Source organism: Ipomoea triloba, chromosome 3 (assembly GCF_003576645.1).
Source record: "Ipomoea triloba cultivar NCNSP0323 chromosome 3, ASM357664v1".
NCBI lineage: Eukaryota > Viridiplantae > Streptophyta > Magnoliopsida > Solanales > Convolvulaceae > Ipomoea > Ipomoea triloba.
In genome coordinates, this window is record NC_044918.1 from 8,780,765 (window position 1) to 8,803,567 (window position 22,803).

The window sequence follows — 22,803 nt, forward strand, 5'->3', positions numbered from 1 at the left end:
CAAGACAATTTCTAAACTCTGACTCTTTTAATTTTCTGCTTTTTAGTTTGTTTTATTCCTTTTTGCTAGACTTTCTTTTGATTATGGTTATCTTTATCTTTTGTTCACTTTGCTTTATTTCTTTGTTTTGTTTATATTTTGATGCTTGTTGGTTGAGTTGGTCATCCTCTTTTTGTGCTTACTTGTTAGTCCATTGCAGACGATGTGCAATTTTTAGTTAGGGGGGAGGTGGGGGGACCAATTCTTATTGGAAAATTGTTTTGAAAATTTAAAATTTTTGTTGAACTTTTGCTTAGATGACTAAGTGTACATATTGATTGGGTAATTTTCTTTCGTTGCTTAAACTTGTGAACATTTCCTTTTTGTTGGTTGATGGATGATATGGTGGTACTTGTGCAACCTTACCTGTGATTGATGATTTGAAGTTGAACTCTTGATTGATCCGATCTCTTGCCAATAGCCTTGTTAGCCTCTAATAAATGAATAACTTGACCTTGTGTGTTGTGCTTCGCTAGTGCAGGCTTATGTGAGATTCCGGTAATGGTTGTTTTGCTAGAACTTACCCTATTACTCCCCAAGTGAAATCCTAGGAATTGCGTGATTTGAAATTATATAGGCCCTTTTTGTTTAGCCAATGCCTTATAGCCTACCTATTAATATGTGTTTTTCCCTAGTTGTCCCCTTTTGAGCCTTTTGTTCATTCAATAAAAGTCCTTAGCAGTTGTTCCCTCTTTGTGTTAGTTTTTCTTTGTTTTTACCATTGTTAATTCACCCATAGCCCTTAGCCAAAAATATTTCCCTTCCACCCTTGAGAGGATGTAGCATTTGTTCATTAGTTAGAAGAAATTCATGTTGGAGCATATCTTTAATTGCATCACTCTAGATAGTTTTGTTTTAGTGTGGGGGTTTTGATAAATACATAGAGTTTGTGGTTATTCTAAAATAAAAAAAGTGAAGGTTCCTTGAAAATTAGAAAAGAAGCAGAAAAAGAGAAAAAGATGTTTGAAAAGAAGTTGAAAAAGAAGTTTGAAAATGATGAAAAGTTAAAAGAAAAACGGAAAAGTTGAATAAAAGCAAAAGTGTCTTTACCTTTCTTGATAATTGTGTCAATCTCCACCTCTTGAGAGTGTTGTTTGTTCTTCTTTGTAGAGTGCTTATATGTCCTTAATCGTCAAATCTTTTCTAGCTTAATTTGTGAATATGTGTGAAATTCTCTCATTTTGTTTATTTCCCATACCCCTTCTCTGTTAAACCCTTTACCCTTAGCCCGGTTACAAGCCGAATAAAGACCTATTTGATCATTTTATGCACTCCAAAGGTTGATCTAGTGGGAGTAACTGAGTAAGAAAGGCAAGCCTATGAGATTTCATCTTGAGTCATGTTTTGCATAATCTCAACTTAGCACTTGTGCACACAAGGTCCTCACCTTATCTTATAATTTCGGTGCTTGGTCATTGGCTTGAGAAAGGAACTCATATGTAAGGCCGAGATGATTCTTGAAACAGGTTGGGTTGTCACGAGTTATTTTGTGGTTTGTTTGGTTGTACAGGGAGGAAGTGTAATTAATGTTCATAGCTTGGAAAGTGACTTGTCCTTAGTCTTTGCTTGAGGACAAGCAAAAGTTCTAGTGTGAGGGAGTTGATAGCTCTATTTCTAATATAAACACCTTTTACCCCCTATTTTATCTATTTTTGGGAGCTAAATGTTAATACTTGAGTGGGATTTATTACTCGTTTGTGCATTTTTGTGTTTATAGGTGAAATTCTCCACAACGAGTAGCAAAGGAAGCATATTGGGGTGCATTGGATCAATTTTGGTAGCATAGGATCCCACTCATGGAAATATGGGAGCAACGGAGCGCAAAACGGAACAGGAAGCAAAGTGGAAGAAACGAAACGGGCACCCACACGGGCCGTGTAGGTGCTCGTCTGTGCCCGACTGGAAATGTTGAGCCGCGTCACCAACACCCGTGTAGGGGGCCGTTTCGATATGTACTATTCTATTTTATGCGTTTTTGCTGCATTTTTGTTAAGTTCCAAACCCTAGCTAGCTTAGACTTGTTCTCTCTCATTCCTATAGCCTTTGTTAGCTTAGAATAGCATAGATCTACACTTAGATACACATTGGAGGTGTTATTTTGCGGATTTGGTGTGGATTCCACCAACCTCTTCATCTACATTTAATAGAGAAGTTTTCATTTCCTTTCTTTCTCTCTTCTTTACATTTATTGCTATGTTTATGATTTCCTTTCTTAGATTTGCTATGTTTATGTTTCCTATGAGTGAGTAGTTACTTATTTGGGTTATATTAGGGTGTTATTGCTCCTATTGATGCTAGAAATGTAGTTATTGCATAAAGTGGATGAACAAACCCACTAGGGTTCTTAGGTTTGAATTGGGTCTTGATTTTTCTTGTAATAATTGATACGTAGATTGTTGCTTGTGTTTAGAAAGTCTTTCATCTCAATGGAAATTGGATGGAAGACTTCAACCTTCCCAATTTCGAACTCATTTTCCTTTTATGAAAATAGGAGTAGATTTGGGCTTAAATATGCTTTTGTTCTTCAAGAACTTGGATTAATTTACCACGAAAGTGGGGCAATCCTTGTTTCAATCCTTGTTATTGCTAGGATTCATACGTGCAATGTCTCAAGACCCTAGGTAAATTGTTCTCCCCCAACCTCAAGTTTTTTTTAGTAAGTTCATGGGGTCTCTCTCTGTCTGTTTAACGGTCCAGGTCCACCCACGTTCCCACGTTCGCTCCGAGAGGCAGGTCCACCCACGTTCGCTCCGAGAGGCACAAGAGCTGGCCCAGGGGGAATCGTCACTTGTGGAATCAAACCCGAGTTCTCTTAGAATTCTTCCCCACAAAGAGAGCTCACTTGCCACTTGAGCTACCCCTAATTTAACCCTAATTTAACCCATCTTTTCCCTTTGAAATTTCTAGAATTAAATTTGTACTCCCTAGCATCCAAAACCCCCAAAAATCTCTTAGTTTCTAAATACTCTAAGCCAATGATTTGCTTGGATCCTTATTGGTTCCAATACCTTGGTTACTAGAATCTAGGTAACCGCTCAAGTACGCGCCATAGTCCCAATCCTGCGGAACGACATTACACCCACATTTTCACCATCACCCCTTTCCTACACCAGTTTTGGTAAATGTATTTTGCATGTTTGATAGTATGTTGGAATTGGAATGATTACTAATATTGATGTTTCGTTATGTATGATCATATAATCGGAATAACGGTTTTAAAAATACAAAAATCAAAAAATCAAAAATCCTATAATTTAGTTTTAAAAAGTTATCAATTAGCCAACAACCTTGTGATCTAGTGGCACCTGGTTTACACTTCTACATAGAGGGGGAGTGAGTTCGAGCCTCAGTGGACTGTTAACTCTTTTTGTTTCATTAAGTACTACATTGTAACATAGTTGCGACTCATACTAAAAAAAAAAAAAAAGGCTAGTCTCGATTCATGTGCTTTCAATTTATTTACAAGCATATAATATATTAATTGTAAATGTCATTTTAGACGATGTCATCGTCCATAATGCAAAAAATGCTACTGTACTTTTTCAAGGGTTAGAGGAGTAAACTGGAATCTTTTTAAAGTTTAGAAGTTGGGCTATTTCTCATATAGGCAAATGAAGCTCATTGCACAAGTAAATAAATGTTGAATGAAAAAAATAGTAAAATTACATTATAAAAATAAATAGAAACTTACTATAGTTCCGTACAATTGATATGATTAAATGGCCAATAACCTTGTGGTCTAGTGACATCCGGTTGCACCGTTATGTGGAAGGGATGAGTTCGAGCCTCAGTGGAGTGTTGTTGTCCATATGTCCCATGTAGAAGGGGATGGGTTCGAGCCTCAGTGGAGCGTTGTTGTAATCCTTTGCTGATTCAGGAGTCACAACACGTACATGCAGAGTGGATTGTGGCTGCACATGAGTTTGCCTCGTCATCCAAAAAATTTTGACATCATGATTGCGGAATGTATGGTATTGGTGGAGTGTTCACACATTTCATTCATCCAAAAATTTTTGACACCATTTACCATTGATTCATAACTTATAAGAATAATAATGTAGTATGATTCTTCAAGCATGAAAAATATGGCACCCAAAACCGCCGCGACCATACCATCTCTTCTCCTCTCCTCTCCCAAAACCGCCGCCACTGTCGTTGTTCTTCTCCCAAAACTGCCGCGACTCATCAGATCCTCACAACCGTAGGAAGTAGAACTGCTCGAAGGACTTTTGAGCGTGGATCGAACACGCGGCCTTCAGATCTTCAGCCTTTTGTGAAATAAAGATCATAGCAAACCCAACAATGCATTAAAAAAAAAAAAAAACTCATTTGTTTATGTTATCCAATTTCCAGTAACAATGGAAGAATGAATTTTGCAACATAGGACCACACTTGCAAGAAACACAAAGGCAATAAGCTCATTTGTTTATATATGGGGGTGTTTGGCAAACGGTTGATAGCTTATAGCTGATAGCTGGTTGGTTTAACTAGTAGTTGATGACTGGTTGCGTTAACTGGTCTGACTAGTTGGTTGTATTAGCTGATTATAAAAAACTGTTTGGTAAATTAGCTGTTTACAATCCGCCATATTCATCTAGAGGAGCATCATACTCATAGTTAGTTCATCCATGGAACTCTAAACAAGAGACCAGGCCATATAAGTAGGACCAAGAAATTAAAAAATGTCTAAGCATGCATACATGCATGAAAAAATGTGATAGTTGAAGAAAACCATTATTTTGGATGAACCTTGCAACTAAAGAAGCTGTATTTTCTGCAGATCTTCGAGGAACACAAAAGTAAATGTTATTAGAAGAATCAAAAGACATGTAAGGGAGCAATGAAATAAGAAGTGCCAACCAAATCCAAATGCATCGAAATTCAAGGTCAAGCAAGAAAGAAGTTTAGAGGTTGGCAAATCATCCAAGATCTAAAGTGTACCTGTGCTTGACCTTCACCTTCATCTCAATTGTATATTGTTTTTGGGTGACGAGGGAAACCCGCAACCACTATCTGAGGGTGTAGACTTGGTAAACCCCGTCTTGTGACCTTAGCCGGCAAATGAGCAAAAAGAGATAAACCAACCTAGGTTGCCCATAATTGATCAGCTCAAACCATGAAGCTGGGACTTGAACTCGTGACCTTGTAATTACAAGTTTGTATCCTTAGCCATCTTGATTGGGGTTATCCCAGAAGTGTGGGATATGTACTATGGAGACAGAGAGAGGGCCGGCCTGTACCTTCACCTGAAGTTCAAAACAAAGGTAATGAATTGTAGAAGCTTCACCCAGACTATTAATACCCCTACAGGTCATTATACTCAGTAAGTACACAAAAACTCAAAACTCACGAATTTGTTGGACTCATATAATTCTTTAAGTCTAATAACAGCTTATAGAACAGTTTGGTTTCAACTGTTCCAAATCATATGAGCTCATTGACATTCAATTTACAGGTCAGACGAACATTCATTTTAAATGGAATGCAAATTAGTAATTAGAACATTGAATATTCAGTTTAAATTCAAGAACGTTAAAAGCAATCTATTCCAATTTAATCAATATTTAGTTCAAAGTGATGAACAAGCTCACAGCAAAGATGTATGCCAAAATTAAGATACAAACATATATAAGGAGCCTAATAATTCACTATCCCCCTACACACCACATAAAAACAATAGTAAAGCGAACATAAAATTTTGAACGGTAATTATACTGAAGAATGACAAGCAACATGATCTAGCATCTAAACTATATGGATCCTGTATCTGTGGCTGGAAGTAATATCTTCAACTCCCTCATTATGTTAGGAAATGAAAGGCTGTATTGTTTTTTTTTTTTTTTCTTTTGAATACTAAAAAAAAAAAAACAAGAAAACCTTTCATTTCCTAAAACAAAGGTTGTATTGTTATATATATAGATATGTTGAAAGCTTAATAATAATATAAGATGTTTCCAAAACAATAAGAATATAAGATGGTAGCTTTTGATGTTCATATATCTTGTGTTATACTTTTCTCTATACTCTTCCATTCCATTTTGCAATATTGTTCATACGTATAATTGACGTGTTACCGTACAACTATCACGCGGAAACTGAGCTAATTATAAGACCAAATTGCAAAGTGTTATCAACACGAGTCTCTATTGTAATTTCTGATTAACGGTATGCTTGGTATCTTGTCTTATGCATTTTATTCTAGAACCTATGACTTTGTTTGTGCATAGATATCATTTATATAAGATTCTTTCGAGTATGAATTGGAACCTCCAATCCTTGTTTCTACGAAATGAGTATTCTCACTTTTGATTTTATTTTATTTTCTATATATGTGTGCTTATGATAATTAGAGTGATAATATTTCATGCTCGTTAACTACTTGTGAGTATATGAACCCCTCATCAAGCTATGGTTAAAAATTTGGGTAAATACATAAGTTTGTAAATACAAATTCTCTTTATTTATCCTCCTAATTCATGTATATGAGTTAGACTCTACATGAACTATGATGCTTTGAATTGATAAATACATGTGGTTATATGTCAAATTGTATGTATATGTATCTATGTATGTTTCTGACTTTGAATATCGAATGCATAATGGATTCTTATTATGTTTGCATCGGATTGTTATGTTTGCATCAGAATGCTAAGATACATATATGCATAATATTCATGTAAAAAGGTGTTTCTTCATTAACTGTTTGAACATGTATTCAAAATAATGGTTTTTCCCAATGTTGTCACATACTGCTTTGTAAAGTTGAATGTAAATGATGATCTTGTAAATTGTATTTGACATTGCCAAATGTGAATTTATTGAGCTCACTTATGAAGGAAGCGATTATTAAACTTGAGCTCTGGATATTAAAATATATTTGGCATCTAAAGAATTGAGCGAAACCTTTGTTGCTAAGTCACAAAGCATCGATGCCTAGAAGGCACAAGCTTTCATTTCATACGTCACCACTTGAACCGCAACCTTAAAAAATGAGTATTTGATTGAAAAATCTCCATTGCATTATGGAAGTCTCTCAAGGACCATTTCGACCAATAGTCATCAATTGTCCTCCCTCGGACACAATTTGACTAATTTAATCTCAAGTTTTAAGATTATAAGTCAGTAACGGACTATAATTCAGCTCTGCATAAAATAGTCTATCAATTAAAACTCTTCAAATAGGATGTTTCAGAGAAATACTTATTTAATTTGAAAATACTATGTCGACTTTTCATGCAAGTAACCTTGTACTCCACCAGCAGTACGTGGCAACAAATTATAAGAAACATTCTAAGATGATTTTAGCACTTCTTATGGCTAAAAAGCACAATCAGTTGTTGATGAAAAATCATATGCACGTCCGGTTGGTTCTGCGCTGGTGCCTGAAGTACATAATGTTGCTAAGTCGAGCAACTTTATAAGGGGTCGAGGTTATAATTGAGGTGGTATGAGTTTTGAGCTCAAAATAAGAAGCAAAGTGATTGAGATAATCAAGGACGACCATATTCATCAAGGCAAAGTTCTAGCTAGAGGTTTGCTATCAATGTGGGTGTGAAGGGCATTGGTCCCTACGTGCTGCACACCAAAGCATTTGATCATCGAAGAATGAGTCTCAGCTCATCTTGCAGATTCTAGTTTGCCTAGATGATGATAACGTAATGATGAGGTATTGATGAAGAATTGATTGGTGTCATAATAATGTTTGAGTAATGCATGAAAATATATTCATGTTTGAGGAGTTAGCTTATGCCTGAAGAATCTAAGAAGTTAGCTCATGCTTGAAGTATTTGAGAAGTTAGCTTATGCCTGAAGCATGCGCGGCCGCAATATTCGAAAAGTTATTGCATGGTCGAGAAGTATATATATACTCCAAAATTGTTTTTGAGTGCAAAGTTATTTTTAGATGCAAATTATTACAAGTGCAAAGTTATTTTACTTTGCAGATTTTCTTTGTTGTTTTTCCTTGCTAATTTTCCTTGTTGATTTTGCTACTCGAATTGACTATTCGGAAAGAGGCTATTCAGAAAGTTTACTTCTCTAAGCTTACTTCTAAGCTTACCTCTCTAAGCTTACTTTTCTAATCTTACTTCTTGAAAATTTACTTTCCGAATGATGTTTACTTCCCAGACTTTATTTTTCGGAGGAAGGTTACTTATCAGTGTTATTTCTCTTAGTTTGCATGCTTATATACAGAAATTTTGCTCACGCATGCAATCATGACTCTCGTATGCAATTGACTGGGTGTGAATTCAAAGTTGAATCATTATTTGTTTCATAAATCCCATATCAATCCTGGAAGGATTACTATTATCAACAAATTATGATAATCTTCCTTTGACTAAATTTAAGATGCCAAAATGTCTAATCCCTCTCCGAATATGGCTTAGTGCAATTCTGTGCTATTTAAGGAGTGGTATACCCTTTTATAAAAATGATCCTTGACTTATGCCATACATGATATGATTGATTTAGATGTTATTGGTTTGAAAGATCGAAAAAAATGGTATCATATCAGTTTGATTGAAGCAAAAATGAGGGAGTGAATTATATCATATTAGTTTGCCTGAAGCAAAATGAGGAAGTGAATTATATCATGTCAATTTGCACAAATCTAATGATGTTACTCTTTGGAAAGGTGAGGATAAGGATTTTTGGGAGATCTTGAAGATCTATTTCATTTGACAAGCTTCCATATGATTGATGTGTATCTTTATAATATCATTTGATATGTATGCTTTCATATTTGATTATATATGTTACTCTTAGATGATTGCATATATGTTTTGGGTACTTCATATGTTGCATTGATGCGATACATTTTTAAAGTCTTTAAAGACCCAAATGAATTTATAGTATGACTTGAGCTAGTGGGTCGCCTTGGGCAAATATATATTTTTTTTTGTGAGTCAGATTTCTTCAAATGCATATTATATAAAGCATATTCTATGGAAGAAAATTCTTAAATTATGTACTTCCTCTGTCCCATTTTACCTGTCATATTTACTATTCATTGGTCAAATCAACTCTTTCTTTATTACTTTTTTTTTTTTGTAATTTTGTATTATTTAAAAAAAAATTGTGTTTAATAGTACTTTTAATGTAGTTTATGAATATATAAATTTTATATATTAATGATAAACTTAATATTATGAAAAATTAGATTAAAAATAATTTCAATCAAGTCTCGTTAAACGAATCAGACAGCCAAAATGGGACGGAGGTGGTATTTTCTTGTTGGGGACATCAGTTTTATATGATATTGTTGTTATCACAATCTGGCCCATTGCATATCATAATTATTCTCCCTAGCACCTAGTACGTGGTATAAGATCAAACATTTTCCTATTTGCGTTTTATTCGCAGTGTGTAGTCTATTTTCCTATATCACCACTATAGCATACCTTTTATGGGCTATCAAGAAATACGAGATGAATATGTTGATTAACAACCTTTGTCTGTTATTTAATCCTTAGAGCGCATGATAAGGAATAAGGTACGTTGGCTGCACACTTGATGAAGATTGTTTCACGACATTAGGGGGAGATAAGAGCTCAAATTTAATAAAATGTCGAGAAACTTCATTGAATAAGGTACATTGGCTGCAAACTGTATGTTTTAAACTTTAAACCTTTAATTTCTTTCATTAGTTAATCCAATTTATTAGTTACTCCGTAATAATTATTCATTTATTTGATTTATTTAATACTTCATTGACTAATAATCATTATTACCTTATCTTTCTACATACCAGTAATACACAATTCACAAATGATTCACAGAGATGCATAAATAAAATAGATACAGTCATGCGAGATGCATAATGATTCATTAGTTTTTTTTTTGATAGTTTGCTACTTTGAATCTTTGGATGATTGAAGTATTTGAGTATTTCATATTTGTGTATTTTTTTTTAATATTGCTATGATGCTATGACTTATAAATTATCATTATTTCATTTATTAAGATGTGTTATTTGATTGAATGTTGAAAACAATCTCATTAAAATTGTCAAACTACAAGTCTGTCATTGATTTTTTTGGTGCTCGCCTAGCGCCGCCTAGGCCACCTAGGCGCTAGGAGCTACCCGGACACCCAACTAGCTCCTAGCGCCTACTGCAACTATGGTTTTTGCAAATTTATTATTTTTTGAACTTCAAGTTCAGTTTAACTAGTACGTTGGTTAAGGTATTGAAGACCTTTTTCATCCCATGAAATTTCCTGGCATTTCTTCAAAGCAGGGCTTTTCTCTCCCCCTAATGCCGGGAAATGATTTTCATCAAATACACAATCAGCATACTGAGCAGTAAATAGGTCTGCATTCATGGGCTCTAGGTATTTAATTATGGATGGGGAAACAAACCCCACATAGATACCTAATCTGTGTTGAGGTATGTTGTGGATGTGGTATGGGTACGTAAACCACACAACCAAAGACACGCAAATGATAAATGTCTAGCTCGTTACCACATACAAGTTATAGAGGGGAATATTCGTGATATGCTAGCTGGAGTTGTATTAGATCTGTAGCATGCAGCACTGCGTGTCCCCAATAAGTGACTGGCAAACTGGATCGTTGTAGTAATGGTGTAGCTATTAGCTTAAGTCTTTTGATAAGAGATTCAGCTAGACCATTCTGGGTGTGGACATATGGTACATGATGTTCCACCTTAATCCCCATGGCTATACAATAATCTTTAAAAGCTGACAAGGTAAACTCACCAGCATTATCCATTCTTACGTTTTTAATAGGATAATCGGGGTATTGGGCATTTAACTTAACGATTTGGCTCATGAATTTTGCAAATGCCATATTACGAGTGGACAACAGTCACACATGTGTCCATCAGGTGGAAGCATCAATGAGGACTATGAAATATTGAAATGATCTAGAGGAATGATGAATTGGTCTACAAATATCTCCATGTAACCTTTGCATGAAAACAGGTGACTCAAAACCAACCTTAGGACATGAATGCCTAACAACAAGTTTTCCCTTCGCACAGGGAACACAAGTGTAGTTTGTTGGAGAAAGTATGCTTGGCCTAAGAAGGTTATGACCAGTCGAGTTTGTAAGTATCCGGCTTATCATAGTTTGCCAAGGTAACCTAAGCAGTCATGCCATAGACCAAAATAATGTGTATTGTTAAGCTTTACTGCGAATGCGATATTTTTGGCTTAATATAGGAATAATGCAAGCCTGGAAAAAATGAAGGAAATTCTTTGATTTCCTTTTCCTAGTTATTAACCGTTTTGGTCATGACAAGGAATTAAGTGTTGTTTTTAGTTTTAGTTTCTATGTGGAAACCGTTAGACCGAATATCCTTGAAACTAATCAAAGTTCTTTTGATTGAGGGTATAAGAGAGTTGTTTCGATTGCTAAACAAGTACCCCTTGGTAATATGAGTGATGCTCTTCCGGAGCCCCCGATGAAATTCTATCATCTGCAATAGTCAAGATATTGCCGATGAGAGGATTAAGTGATTAAAAATATGTCCTATCCGTTAGGATAGTATGAGTGGTCGCACTATCGACCAAACATAGGGTTGATCTGTCTCCCATATTTCTAAAAAAAAATGAAGGGAATGAGTGTCAATATAATGCGGTAGAAAAAGAATCAACGAGATTGAATAAATTCATTTAGATAGGAGAAATAAAATTGTTTAAACACAAACATGCTCGCAGGCATGAAATATTTCAAGAAAGGTGTAACACCCCCAAATTTAACACTTGAACCTAGGTTGATATGCATTAAACTTAAAGCATAAATACCGGATTAAACCCAACTGGCTAATATCATTAGATAGATTAAGCCCAAAACACAAGGGGATGCTACCGCCACAGCTATCCATACTGGGATAGCTACAAGGCTAAATCATTTAACTAAACATTCATAACCCTCAAAAGATATCATAAGGGTCATGGACCAGTGTCTAAGCACCATACAAAACATAAGGTAAGTCTAGAGGTAAGCTAATCATTAGAGTCATTACATGCTCTACAAAATATAGTTAACGAGAGTCACTATCTAGGAGTTTAGATACAAAACAAGGCTACTCAATCTAACTCCTCAAACGCGCTCAGCATACATCAAACTGAACTTGAAATGGGTTATATAAAAACAAGTAGAAAACACCCGATTAGCATAATTGCTAAGTATAAACCACTCCATCTCGTAAAATAGTTTATATATATATATATATATATATATATATATATATATATATATATATATATATATATATATATATNTTATCATAGTTTGCCAAGGTAACCTAAGCAGTCATGCCATAGACCAAAATAATGTGTATTGTTAAGCTTTACTGCGAATGCGATATTTTTGGCTTAATATAGGAATAATGCAAGCCTGGAAAAAATGAAGGAAATTCTTTGATTTCCTTTTCCTAGTTATTAACCGTTTTGGTCATGACAAGGAATTAAGTGTTGTTTTTAGTTTTAGTTTCTATGTGGAAACCGTTAGACCGAATATCCTTGAAACTAATCAAAGTTCTTTTGATTGAGGGTATAAGAGAGTTGTTTCGATTGCTAAACAAGTACCCCTTGGTAATATGAGTGATGCTCTTCCGGAGCCCCCGATGAAATTCTATCATCTGCAATAGTCAAGATATTGCCGATGAGAGGATTAAGTGATTAAAAATATGTCCTATCCGTTAGGATAGTATGAGTGGTCGCACTATCGACCAAACATAGGGTTGATCTGTCTCCCATATTTCTAAAAAAAAATGAAGGGAATGAGTGTCAATATAATGCGGTAGAAAAAGAATCAACGAGATTGAATAAATTCATTTAGATAGGAGAAATAAAATTGTTTAAACACAAACATGCTCGCAGGCATGAAATATTTCAAGAAAGGTGTAACACCCCCAAATTTAACACTTGAACCTAGGTTGATATGCATTAAACTTAAAGCATAAATACCGGATTAAACCCAACTGGCTAATATCATTAGATAGATTAAGCCCAAAACACAAGGGGATGCTACCGCCACAGCTATCCATACTGGGATAGCTACAAGGCTAAATCATTTAACTAAACATTCATAACCCTCAAAAGATATCATAAGGGTCATGGACCAGTGTCTAAGCACCATACAAAACATAAGGTAAGTCTAGAGGTAAGCTAATCATTAGAGTCATTACATGCTCTACAAAATATAGTTAACGAGAGTCACTATCTAGGAGTTTAGATACAAAACAAGGCTACTCAATCTAACTCCTCAAACGCGCTCAGCATACATCAAACTGAACTTGAAATGGGTTATATAAAAACAAGTAGAAAACACCCGATTAGCATAATTGCTAAGTATAAACCACTCCATCTCGTAAAATAGTTTATATATATATATATATATATATATATATATATATATATATATATATATATATATATATATCTATTGGAAACTCTAGGTTTGATACACATAATCACATTATACATCAACTTGTAACATAAGTTCATGGAAGTGGCATCTAGAATCATGAATATTCAATACTAAATACAATATGACTTCATGGATGTATCATATTAAATTAAATATCATATAACTTCATGAGAATACAATCACCAACTAACATAATCATTCCAGAGCTTGCATACATAGCATATATGGTTTCAAACTAAGTCACATAGATCATACTGACATGATCGTAGGTGTAACTAGAAAAGGATTCAATGCTTGAGGGAATAGAGTTTAAGTATCATGAATAACTATAACATTATAAAAACTATATATGCTAACAAAGTAAGGAAAAGCTTTATCCACATCATAATACATAAGTGTCATGCTCATTATCACAAGTAAAAGGTGGCTCAAAGCCAAATAAAATATAAGTATGCTCTCTTAATACTTCACGTGGGATCAATAATCATATCATAAGAAAATAGTCATTTCCTTATAATAATACTGGAGGCCAGAAACCTTTCATCAAATACTTTCATCTTTTTCGTACATGATGGGAGGTGAAGTCACCACCATGTGTGTAAGACCTCAATAAGGACCGTGTCCCAAAATCTGCTCCCTTATAACTCATCATAACTCATTATTCACATGTGGAATCAGGACCGCTACCTTAAGTGTGCACACCCCCTAACTGGGATTCCAAGCCCAGCGAGTAATAGCTCAAACCCTAAAGTAAGCCTAGGATTTTTCTACTAAGCCACTTTTCTACATAATCCGGGATTTTTCTACCAGATTTCATCTCATCATTTCATTGTGTATTTTCATCACATAATGACAATATGTCATTCATTGTTTCTGCCGTTGTGTATTTTCATCACATAATGACAATATGTCATTCATCGTTTCTGCCGAAAAGATTGCAGTCCAGTTGGGTCCTCCAAAAATATATTTTAGATCCCATTTCATTAAAGATTGATAATAATATCTTTTAAAACATTTCTTCATGGTAGATTCAAAAATGGAGAATAATAGACATATATGGTCTTGTATGCTCATGAAATCAAACTAGTATATAAATATAGGTTTAAAAGGGGTTTAATGTAGAAATATATATATATATATATATATATATATATATAACACATATATGCATTCTCATAATTTTCATGGTAAGAGCATATTCCTTTATGCAACATATACGGGTTTGGTAAATATAGACATAGGCATGACGATTGCAAACAGATGCACAAGCAATAAATCTCATAGATGATACAGCTCATCATACTTAACATGACATTTTAATGTCAAAGATAGAATGCATAACATTCACTTTCCTTTTCAAACTTTCCATACTTCAACTCATGGTCCTATTTGCAAATAGGAGCATCATAAATCATTTGCCTTCTTTAATCACATTCTTTAAATAGGGATATCATGCTTCACACATAGCTTATCTCATAATTCCTCTTTAACAAGGAACATCATACTTTATTCATATAATTCACTTCAAAATTCCATTTCAAATAGGAATATCATGCTCATTCACACTTCTCATTTCATAGTATTATTTCATGCTAGCAAATCAAGCATAGACACGTAGCTTAATCAAGATTACCATATCTTATAGACATATCACATTTGAGTACATAGCTTTATCATAAAAATCATATCACATGGAAATACCATATTTAATCTCATAATATTACTCCCCAAGGGAATGTCATGCTTGATCACATAATAACGTATAAAATAAGAATAGCGCATTTAATCAATCACTTAACTCATCGAAGGTAACCAATAGATCAAGCAACCGGAACCCATGGTTTAACTGGACTCACAAACACAAGGTGGCCGGACCAGAGAGGTAAGGGGGTACGCCCCAAAACCAACAGGCCCCTCATCTCCCACGAGATTGGCAATAAGGGCAACAAGGCCCGTCGCCAGGACCTCGCGAGGTCGGGGTTGTGGGGTGGCAAGGCTCCCAGCCCCACCACCTTAGACCTGCACACTTCGCAGGTCCTCACCCGTAGGCTCCTAAGGTTTGCGGGTGGTGGCCTGCTCCTGCGCACGAGTCATCATTGCAGGCCACGGCCTGCAGGTTTGGCCCGCGTGACTTGCCAAGAGAGAGACTATGTTTCTCTCTCGCCATTTCTTCCACCTATAACCTCAGCAAACGCCATATCCAGCCCATGGCGAGATCTCAATACATCAATGACTGCATTATAACACACAAATATCCACAATATCATAATATCATCATCAAATACATCATATTTTGCAAACTAAGCTCATCACTAGAGCACCCCCACATACATTTACATTTCACAGATTTAAACATCAAAATAAATAGGTTTAGGTGTCCATGGGTTATACTATTTTATTGATCAAAAGTTCTTAAGCTAAACATTTCTAAAAATATATGAATAGCTTCAACTATATATAAAATGCTACTATCCAAGTAGTTGTACAAAAATAATAGTATAACCCCCAAATATCAATATAGGAAAATATATATAGTTATATATAATTATGTATTTTCCCCAAAATCAAGTATAATACGTTCTAAGATATAATATATTCTAACAATTAAAAATACACACGATACAGAGGCAACAAAGCAAAATAACCGAAATCAGTGAGCCACAGACTCAAAGGCACTTCGCTTCCACATCTGTGCTCATCAAGCCAACTTTGCTCATTGGGGGGGCGAAACAGCGGTTGAAGCGGACATTTCGAAATGACAACATCGAAGATATATTTATACATATACACGGTTACGGTTATCTCGGACTGCATTCTGGAAAAAGCAGCCTACTTGTGGGGCACTGTGTACTTACAGCCTATACGATAAGCAAGTGAATGGGGCCGATGCGTGGCGAATGGAACGGTTCATCAAACCATTTTTCGCCTCAACTCCCTAAATAGGGGTTACTTTACAAATAGGGGTAATTTGTTCACACCTGACTGTGATAGCCCTCTCGATACCTTATTGGAGCTTTGTAACACTCCAGACATCAAACACTGAAACACATTACACATGTAATTGATGTAAAATTTGAGATTTAAAGTAAACAAAGATTGAAACAACCTGATCGGAATTCGAAAATAAAAAATTAGAAACTGGAAAGGCAGCAGCTCGCCTGCGATGGTGCTTGGCTCTCCGTCGACTTCCCGCGGCTCGCTGGTTGACTCAGCTGCTTGTAACACCCAAGGCTTCCCAACCGGAATCGAAGGAAAGAAAAAGCCGACAATTGAAACCGACCCTGAGCCAACCGGATTCGACCCCAGGCCAGGACGATGCCGTTTTATTCCTTCTCTGTTAGTTTGTTACTGAATTTGTTTAGCTGTTATTAGAGTATTTCTAGTATAAATAGGCAGTACATTGCAGTGAAGGATACGCTGGATTTTATACTCAAATTAATACAAATTCTCTCAATTTTCCTACCCTCTTCTTCCCTCAAACTCTCTATATCTCCTCTTCTCTTCTATTCCTCTCTATTCCTTTCGGTTCACTTCCCAGATCATTACAAATGGTATCAGAACTCGTCTTTCCTGCGTCTCAAATGGTGAATTCGAATAACCCGGAGCCCTTATCCATGGAGGCTAGAGTGTGTAAGCTAGAGGCTCAGGTGGTTGAATTGGGCATCGAAATTGGTACACAATCTCATGCAACGGAAGATTTGGTGAAGAAATTAAGTGTTAAGATCTCTAATTTCAGAGAGGAGATGTTCAATTTTAGAGATGAGTTGCTAGAGGCTATGGGGCTTGACAGATCTGCTTCTCCAATGATGAATCCAGTACAGAGAAGGTCCACAGTCCAGATACCTTCAATTGTGAATCCAATACAGAGAAGCTCCACAGTCCAGGTACCTTCAATAGCTCCCCAGCAAGATCAGTTCTCTCCACCAATGCTGCAACTTGAGGTTAGCAGAGACAAACCGATTCCTCTAGTTCCGGATGAAGAATTAGGAATCCCGCCGGAGATTCAGAAGCGGTGAAGATGAACCTAGGAGTTGAGGTAATCAATTGTGTTTCTCCTCATTTGGTTCCTAATGACACGCATAAAAATAGTCTACTATCTCCTGAAGAAATTTATGTTGAAATTTCTGCTCAAAATGTGGTATGCATAATGTGATGAACTGTGATGAAATTGTTGGGCTGGATTATGAGATTTTAGGTGGAAAGTTTTCAGGAATGGACATTGATTTTGCACCTATGGTAGGAATGGTTTCAACTACTATGGGGCTAGTGGTGAAGGTTGATGTGAAATCGTATGTCGTACATGTTGATCCTAAAATGCCAATGTATTATGAAACTTATAATTGTGTTGAATCTGTTGGAATGGATTATGTGTGTTGGGTTAAAAAATTTTCAAGGATGAATATTGATTTTGCCTTTCTTGTAAGAATTGTTTTAACTAGTATGAGGTGGGTGCTGCAAGTTGAAGTGGGACTGGATGTCTTCTATAGCAGTCCTAAAATGCCAAGGTGCAGTGAATTTAATTTTGATCCAGGTGGAATTCTGCAGTGCATGTCGAGGCCAAAGAGTACTGCTGCTGACGATTTCGAGAGGCATTTGCAGATGAAGTACGGGCTTATAGAGGTAACTAGCCTTGTTCATATTGAGCTCTATAGCTTACGATACTATCCCTTGATTTTGGATGAGTTTAATGATACACTAGTGAGGATGTTGCTTCTTGTTTATGTGATATCATCTGCTTTGACTAGGTATGATGGAGACAAAGGTGGTGGAAAAAGGTTTAATGAGTTTGAAGGGTCTTTGAGTACATTTATTGGTGTACTTTGTGCTCTTATTTGGACGATTAGTTTGAAGTACTTCCAATAGAACAGTAAAGTGTTTGTTAAATATGTAGCAGGGCTTCAAAATAGAAATACACTGCATAAAGCTTCTAATGGTCTAGTGTGGCAGAGGGTGAACAATAATTTTGCTTCTAATTTGGAAATAAATGAAAGGGGTGAGCTAGTGTCACTGTTTAATATATCACCCAATGTCATGAATACGTATGCAAAGCTTGTTATTGGTGTAGTATCATTTGTTTTAGCTTCGTATGATGGAGACAAAGGAGGTGAGGAAAAGCTCAATGACTTCAATTTGGAGAGTCTTTGACTGCAATTATTGGAGTAATCTGTGCTGTGGTTTGGACGATTAATGTGAAATACTTTCTCTCTTGGGAGTTTGTGGATGGATGGCTTAGGAATTTTGAGAAGTGCACTTATTACTTTGAAATTGTTGTTGCTGGGCTGCTAAGAATGCTCTTGTTTGCAAATTGCCCAATGCTGAAATGCTAGGTTGTACATCAATGGCTACCAATTAGATATCAATGGCTAAACTAGTTACCTTGAGTTCCAAGGCAAACATTCTAAACTCATCCAATGTTAAGAGGTAACATATGATTCTTTCGAGGGAAAACCACAAGATTGGTCATTAGTGATGATGGATTTTAATCTTCAAATAAATTGCAACGATTACAGCTATCTGCAAAGATACTAAAAGTGGAAAATTAGAGTATTTTATGATCCCAGGAATGCCTTCTCAGACAGCATTGAAGTGCATTCAATGTCCATTGCTGATCCTTGGGGACAAGGATCTGTTAGAGGGGAAGGTACTGTAACACCCCCGGCTCCTTAGTAGACTGAATTTAGGATTTCGTGATTCAAAGGAATTGACCAAGCTGACTGACTTTCCTGATTACTTATTTTCTGCGCTATTGCGAAGAGAATCCGCTGTGACAAAAGGGGCTGTGTCAGACTGATCAAAGCAAGCCTCAAAGCGAGAAAGGAAGTCTCACCTGATTTCCTCGGAAAGAGAGTCANTTGGTTCCTAATGACACGCATAAAAATAGTCTACTATCTCCTGAAGAAATTTATGTTGAAATTTCTGCTCAAAATGTGGTATGCATAATGTGATGAACTGTGATGAAATTGTTGGGCTGGATTATGAGATTTTAGGTGGAAAGTTTTCAGGAATGGACATTGATTTTGCACCTATGGTAGGAATGGTTTCAACTACTATGGGGCTAGTGGTGAAGGTTGATGTGAAATCGTATGTCGTACATGTTGATCCTAAAATGCCAATGTATTATGAAACTTATAATTGTGTTGAATCTGTTGGAATGGATTATGTGTGTTGGGTTAAAAAATTTTCAAGGATGAATATTGATTTTGCCTTTCTTGTAAGAATTGTTTTAACTAGTATGAGGTGGGTGCTGCAAGTTGAAGTGGGACTGGATGTCTTCTATAGCAGTCCTAAAATGCCAAGGTGCAGTGAATTTAATTTTGATCCAGGTGGAATTCTGCAGTGCATGTCGAGGCCAAAGAGTACTGCTGCTGACGATTTCGAGAGGCATTTGCAGATGAAGTACGGGCTTATAGAGGTAACTAGCCTTGTTCATATTGAGCTCTATAGCTTACGATACTATCCCTTGATTTTGGATGAGTTTAATGATACACTAGTGAGGATGTTGCTTCTTGTTTATGTGATATCATCTGCTTTGACTAGGTATGATGGAGACAAAGGTGGTGGAAAAAGGTTTAATGAGTTTGAAGGGTCTTTGAGTACATTTATTGGTGTACTTTGTGCTCTTATTTGGACGATTAGTTTGAAGTACTTCCAATAGAACAGTAAAGTGTTTGTTAAATATGTAGCAGGGCTTCAAAATAGAAATACACTGCATAAAGCTTCTAATGGTCTAGTGTGGCAGAGGGTGAACAATAATTTTGCTTCTAATTTGGAAATAAATGAAAGGGGTGAGCTAGTGTCACTGTTTAATATATCACCCAATGTCATGAATACGTATGCAAAGCTTGTTATTGGTGTAGTATCATTTGTTTTAGCTTCGTATGATGGAGACAAAGGAGGTGAGGAAAAGCTCAATGACTTCAATTTGGAGAGTCTTTGACTGCAATTATTGGAGTAATCTGTGCTGTGGTTTGGACGATTAATGTGAAATACTTTCTCTCTTGGGAGTTTGTGGATGGATGGCTTAGGAATTTTGAGAAGTGCACTTATTACTTTGAAATTGTTGTTGCTGGGCTGCTAAGAATGCTCTTGTTTGCAAATTGCCCAATGCTGAAATGCTAGGTTGTACATCAATGGCTACCAATTAGATATCAATGGCTAAACTAGTTACCTTGAGTTCCAAGGCAAACATTCTAAACTCATCCAATGTTAAGAGGTAACATATGATTCTTTCGAGGGAAAACCACAAGATTGGTCATTAGTGATGATGGATTTTAATCTTCAAATAAATTGCAACGATTACAGCTATCTGCAAAGATACTAAAAGTGGAAAATTAGAGTATTTTATGATCCCAGGAATGCCTTCTCAGACAGCATTGAAGTGCATTCAATGTCCATTGCTGATCCTTGGGGACAAGGATCTGTTAGAGGGGAAGGTACTGTAACACCCCCGGCTCCTTAGTAGACTGAATTTAGGATTTCGTGATTCAAAGGAATTGACCAAGCTGACTGACTTTCCTGATTACTTATTTTCTGCGCTATTGCGAAGAGAATCCGCTGTGACAAAAGGGGCTGTGTCAGACTGATCAAAGCAAGCCTCAAAGCGAGAAAGGAAGTCTCACCTGATTTCCTCGGAAAGAGAGTCGGGTCTTCGAGCCTGCTGCGTACGATTAGCCAGCCTTGCGGCGGCAAAAGGATTAGACGTCCCCCCATGCTACGGTTCCCTGCGGTCCAAACCCGGTGCCGCATTAGGTTAGGGAGCTGGACGATAATAGCTCCTCCGCATCCCAAAGCGCGCTGCCCTCCTAGGCGCGCAACACTAAGTAATCCAAGCCAACCCACATTACTGACTAACGGTGGATAATCATATTTCTTAGAGGTACTAAATACAACTCCATGAATGAGCAAAATGAAGGTAGCATTAATGATAAAGATCTCCGGGGAAACCGCTAAAAAAAGATTGAACATGTGAGAGGATCCGAACGAATTCTGCTTTCATTTCCCCCGTATGGAGCACTGAGTTACTTACGTTACGGTCTTCAGCAGGCAGGCTGCACTCTAGGCGGCTAGGAAGGCTCGCTAGACCATCAGCCAGACCAAGAATGAATGTGTAATGATGGTGATTCCACACCAGGCTCAATAAATAATTGAATGTGGAAAGGGGATCCTAAATAAAAAAGGAGTCCATGACCCCTTTTTTAGAGCGTATAAGGGGAGGTCGAATTCCAAACCTTTTCTCTCGAGTATACCCATTACCAAAAAATGGACGTCACTTTGGGACACATGCGGATAGCCCCCCCGCTTGGCTAAAAGTAAGCCAAAAGAGCTCAAACTCTTTTTTTTTAGTTCCACTGAGAAATTCTTTGATAAGAAAAGACGCCACTCTACGAGGGAAGTCCTCGGGTCGAGTCTTTGCGAGTTCATCCCAAACAAAGCGAACTCCTTCCGGTCGGGAAGATGCAGATAAAAGGCCAATAGCCTGATGTCAGCTTCTACGGCATAAGCTTTAGATCTATCAACGAATAATATACATTTCATAAGAAAAAAATTTTGTTTAAATCTCAAAGGTATAGGTGAAATTTTTAACAGTCATTTCAATCTTTTTCTTCCAATTCTAAGAAAGATAAATCCGTCAATAAATGACGAACCCCATTATACAGATGATAGGACAGGGCTAATGCTTCGGTCATACTAGATTACGAGGCTTACCGAACTACCTTTGCCCTAACTCAGAGAGAGAGGGCCGCTCAAGCAGAATCCGAATACGACTTTCGCTAAACAAGAGCTCTTTACTGCTAAGCTGATCACAACTTCACATTCAACAACAGCAAGAAGACGACTCTAAGTATGCTGACCACGGACTTACTATAGCACCAACAGCTAGCTTGCTTTCACTTGGTATCGGATCTTTCCTAAATGAAGAATTTGCCTCTCGACGGGAACTCCTACTACTTATAGTTAGTCTACCTACGTCATTCTTTCTTTAATAAGTAAATTTCCCACGGTCAAGCCTAGTAGAGCTCCTAGTCCGACAAGACTAGCAAACATGCTACGTTAACCATGCTACCAGGCCTAGCTACCACAGAAAGGAAGGAAACCGAACCACAGAGAAAGTAAAACCAGCTCTTCCTGATCTTACATTGCCGGGAAAGAGACAACAGCTACTCTTCCTCCAAGAACTGATTCGATAGCGCCGTCTTTAACCGCTTCTAATTTCCGGACTTAGCTTTTGTCTTGATACATACTCTTAGTCACTAACTCTTTCTCACATCTCGATCTCTAGAAGGCCCATTCAATAGATCTCTCTTTCTTTATTTTCTCATCTCGTTTTTCTTTTAGGAAGAGTAAGAGGTTTCTGTACTACTAAT

The 22,803-nt window shown here is 36.6% G+C and overlaps 2 protein-coding genes across 3 annotated transcripts; both read left to right on the forward strand.

Moving 5' to 3' along the window:
* Positions 1-16,872: 16,872 nt before the first annotated feature.
* LOC116013367 lies at positions 16,873-20,927 on the forward strand. 2 transcript variants are annotated; one of them, XM_031253069.1, is made up of 3 exons: positions 16,873-17,501; positions 19,294-19,850; positions 19,976-20,927. In XM_031253069.1, the coding sequence occupies exons 2-3, from the start codon at positions 19,371-19,373 to the stop codon at positions 19,979-19,981; spliced, it is 486 nt and encodes a 161-aa protein (XP_031108929.1). In that variant the 5' UTR covers positions 16,873-17,501; positions 19,294-19,370; the 3' UTR covers positions 19,982-20,927. The 2 variants fall into 2 exon arrangements, with proteins under 2 accessions (XP_031108929.1, XP_031108928.1); XM_031253068.1 differs by having other exon boundaries at positions 19,294-20,927.
* LOC116013368 lies at positions 17,495-19,135 on the forward strand. The gene is made up of 2 exons (XM_031253070.1): positions 17,495-18,058; positions 18,184-19,135. The coding sequence occupies exons 1-2, from the start codon at positions 17,579-17,581 to the stop codon at positions 18,187-18,189; spliced, it is 486 nt and encodes a 161-aa protein (XP_031108930.1). The 5' UTR covers positions 17,495-17,578; the 3' UTR covers positions 18,190-19,135.
* Positions 20,928-22,803: the final 1,876 nt, after the last annotated feature.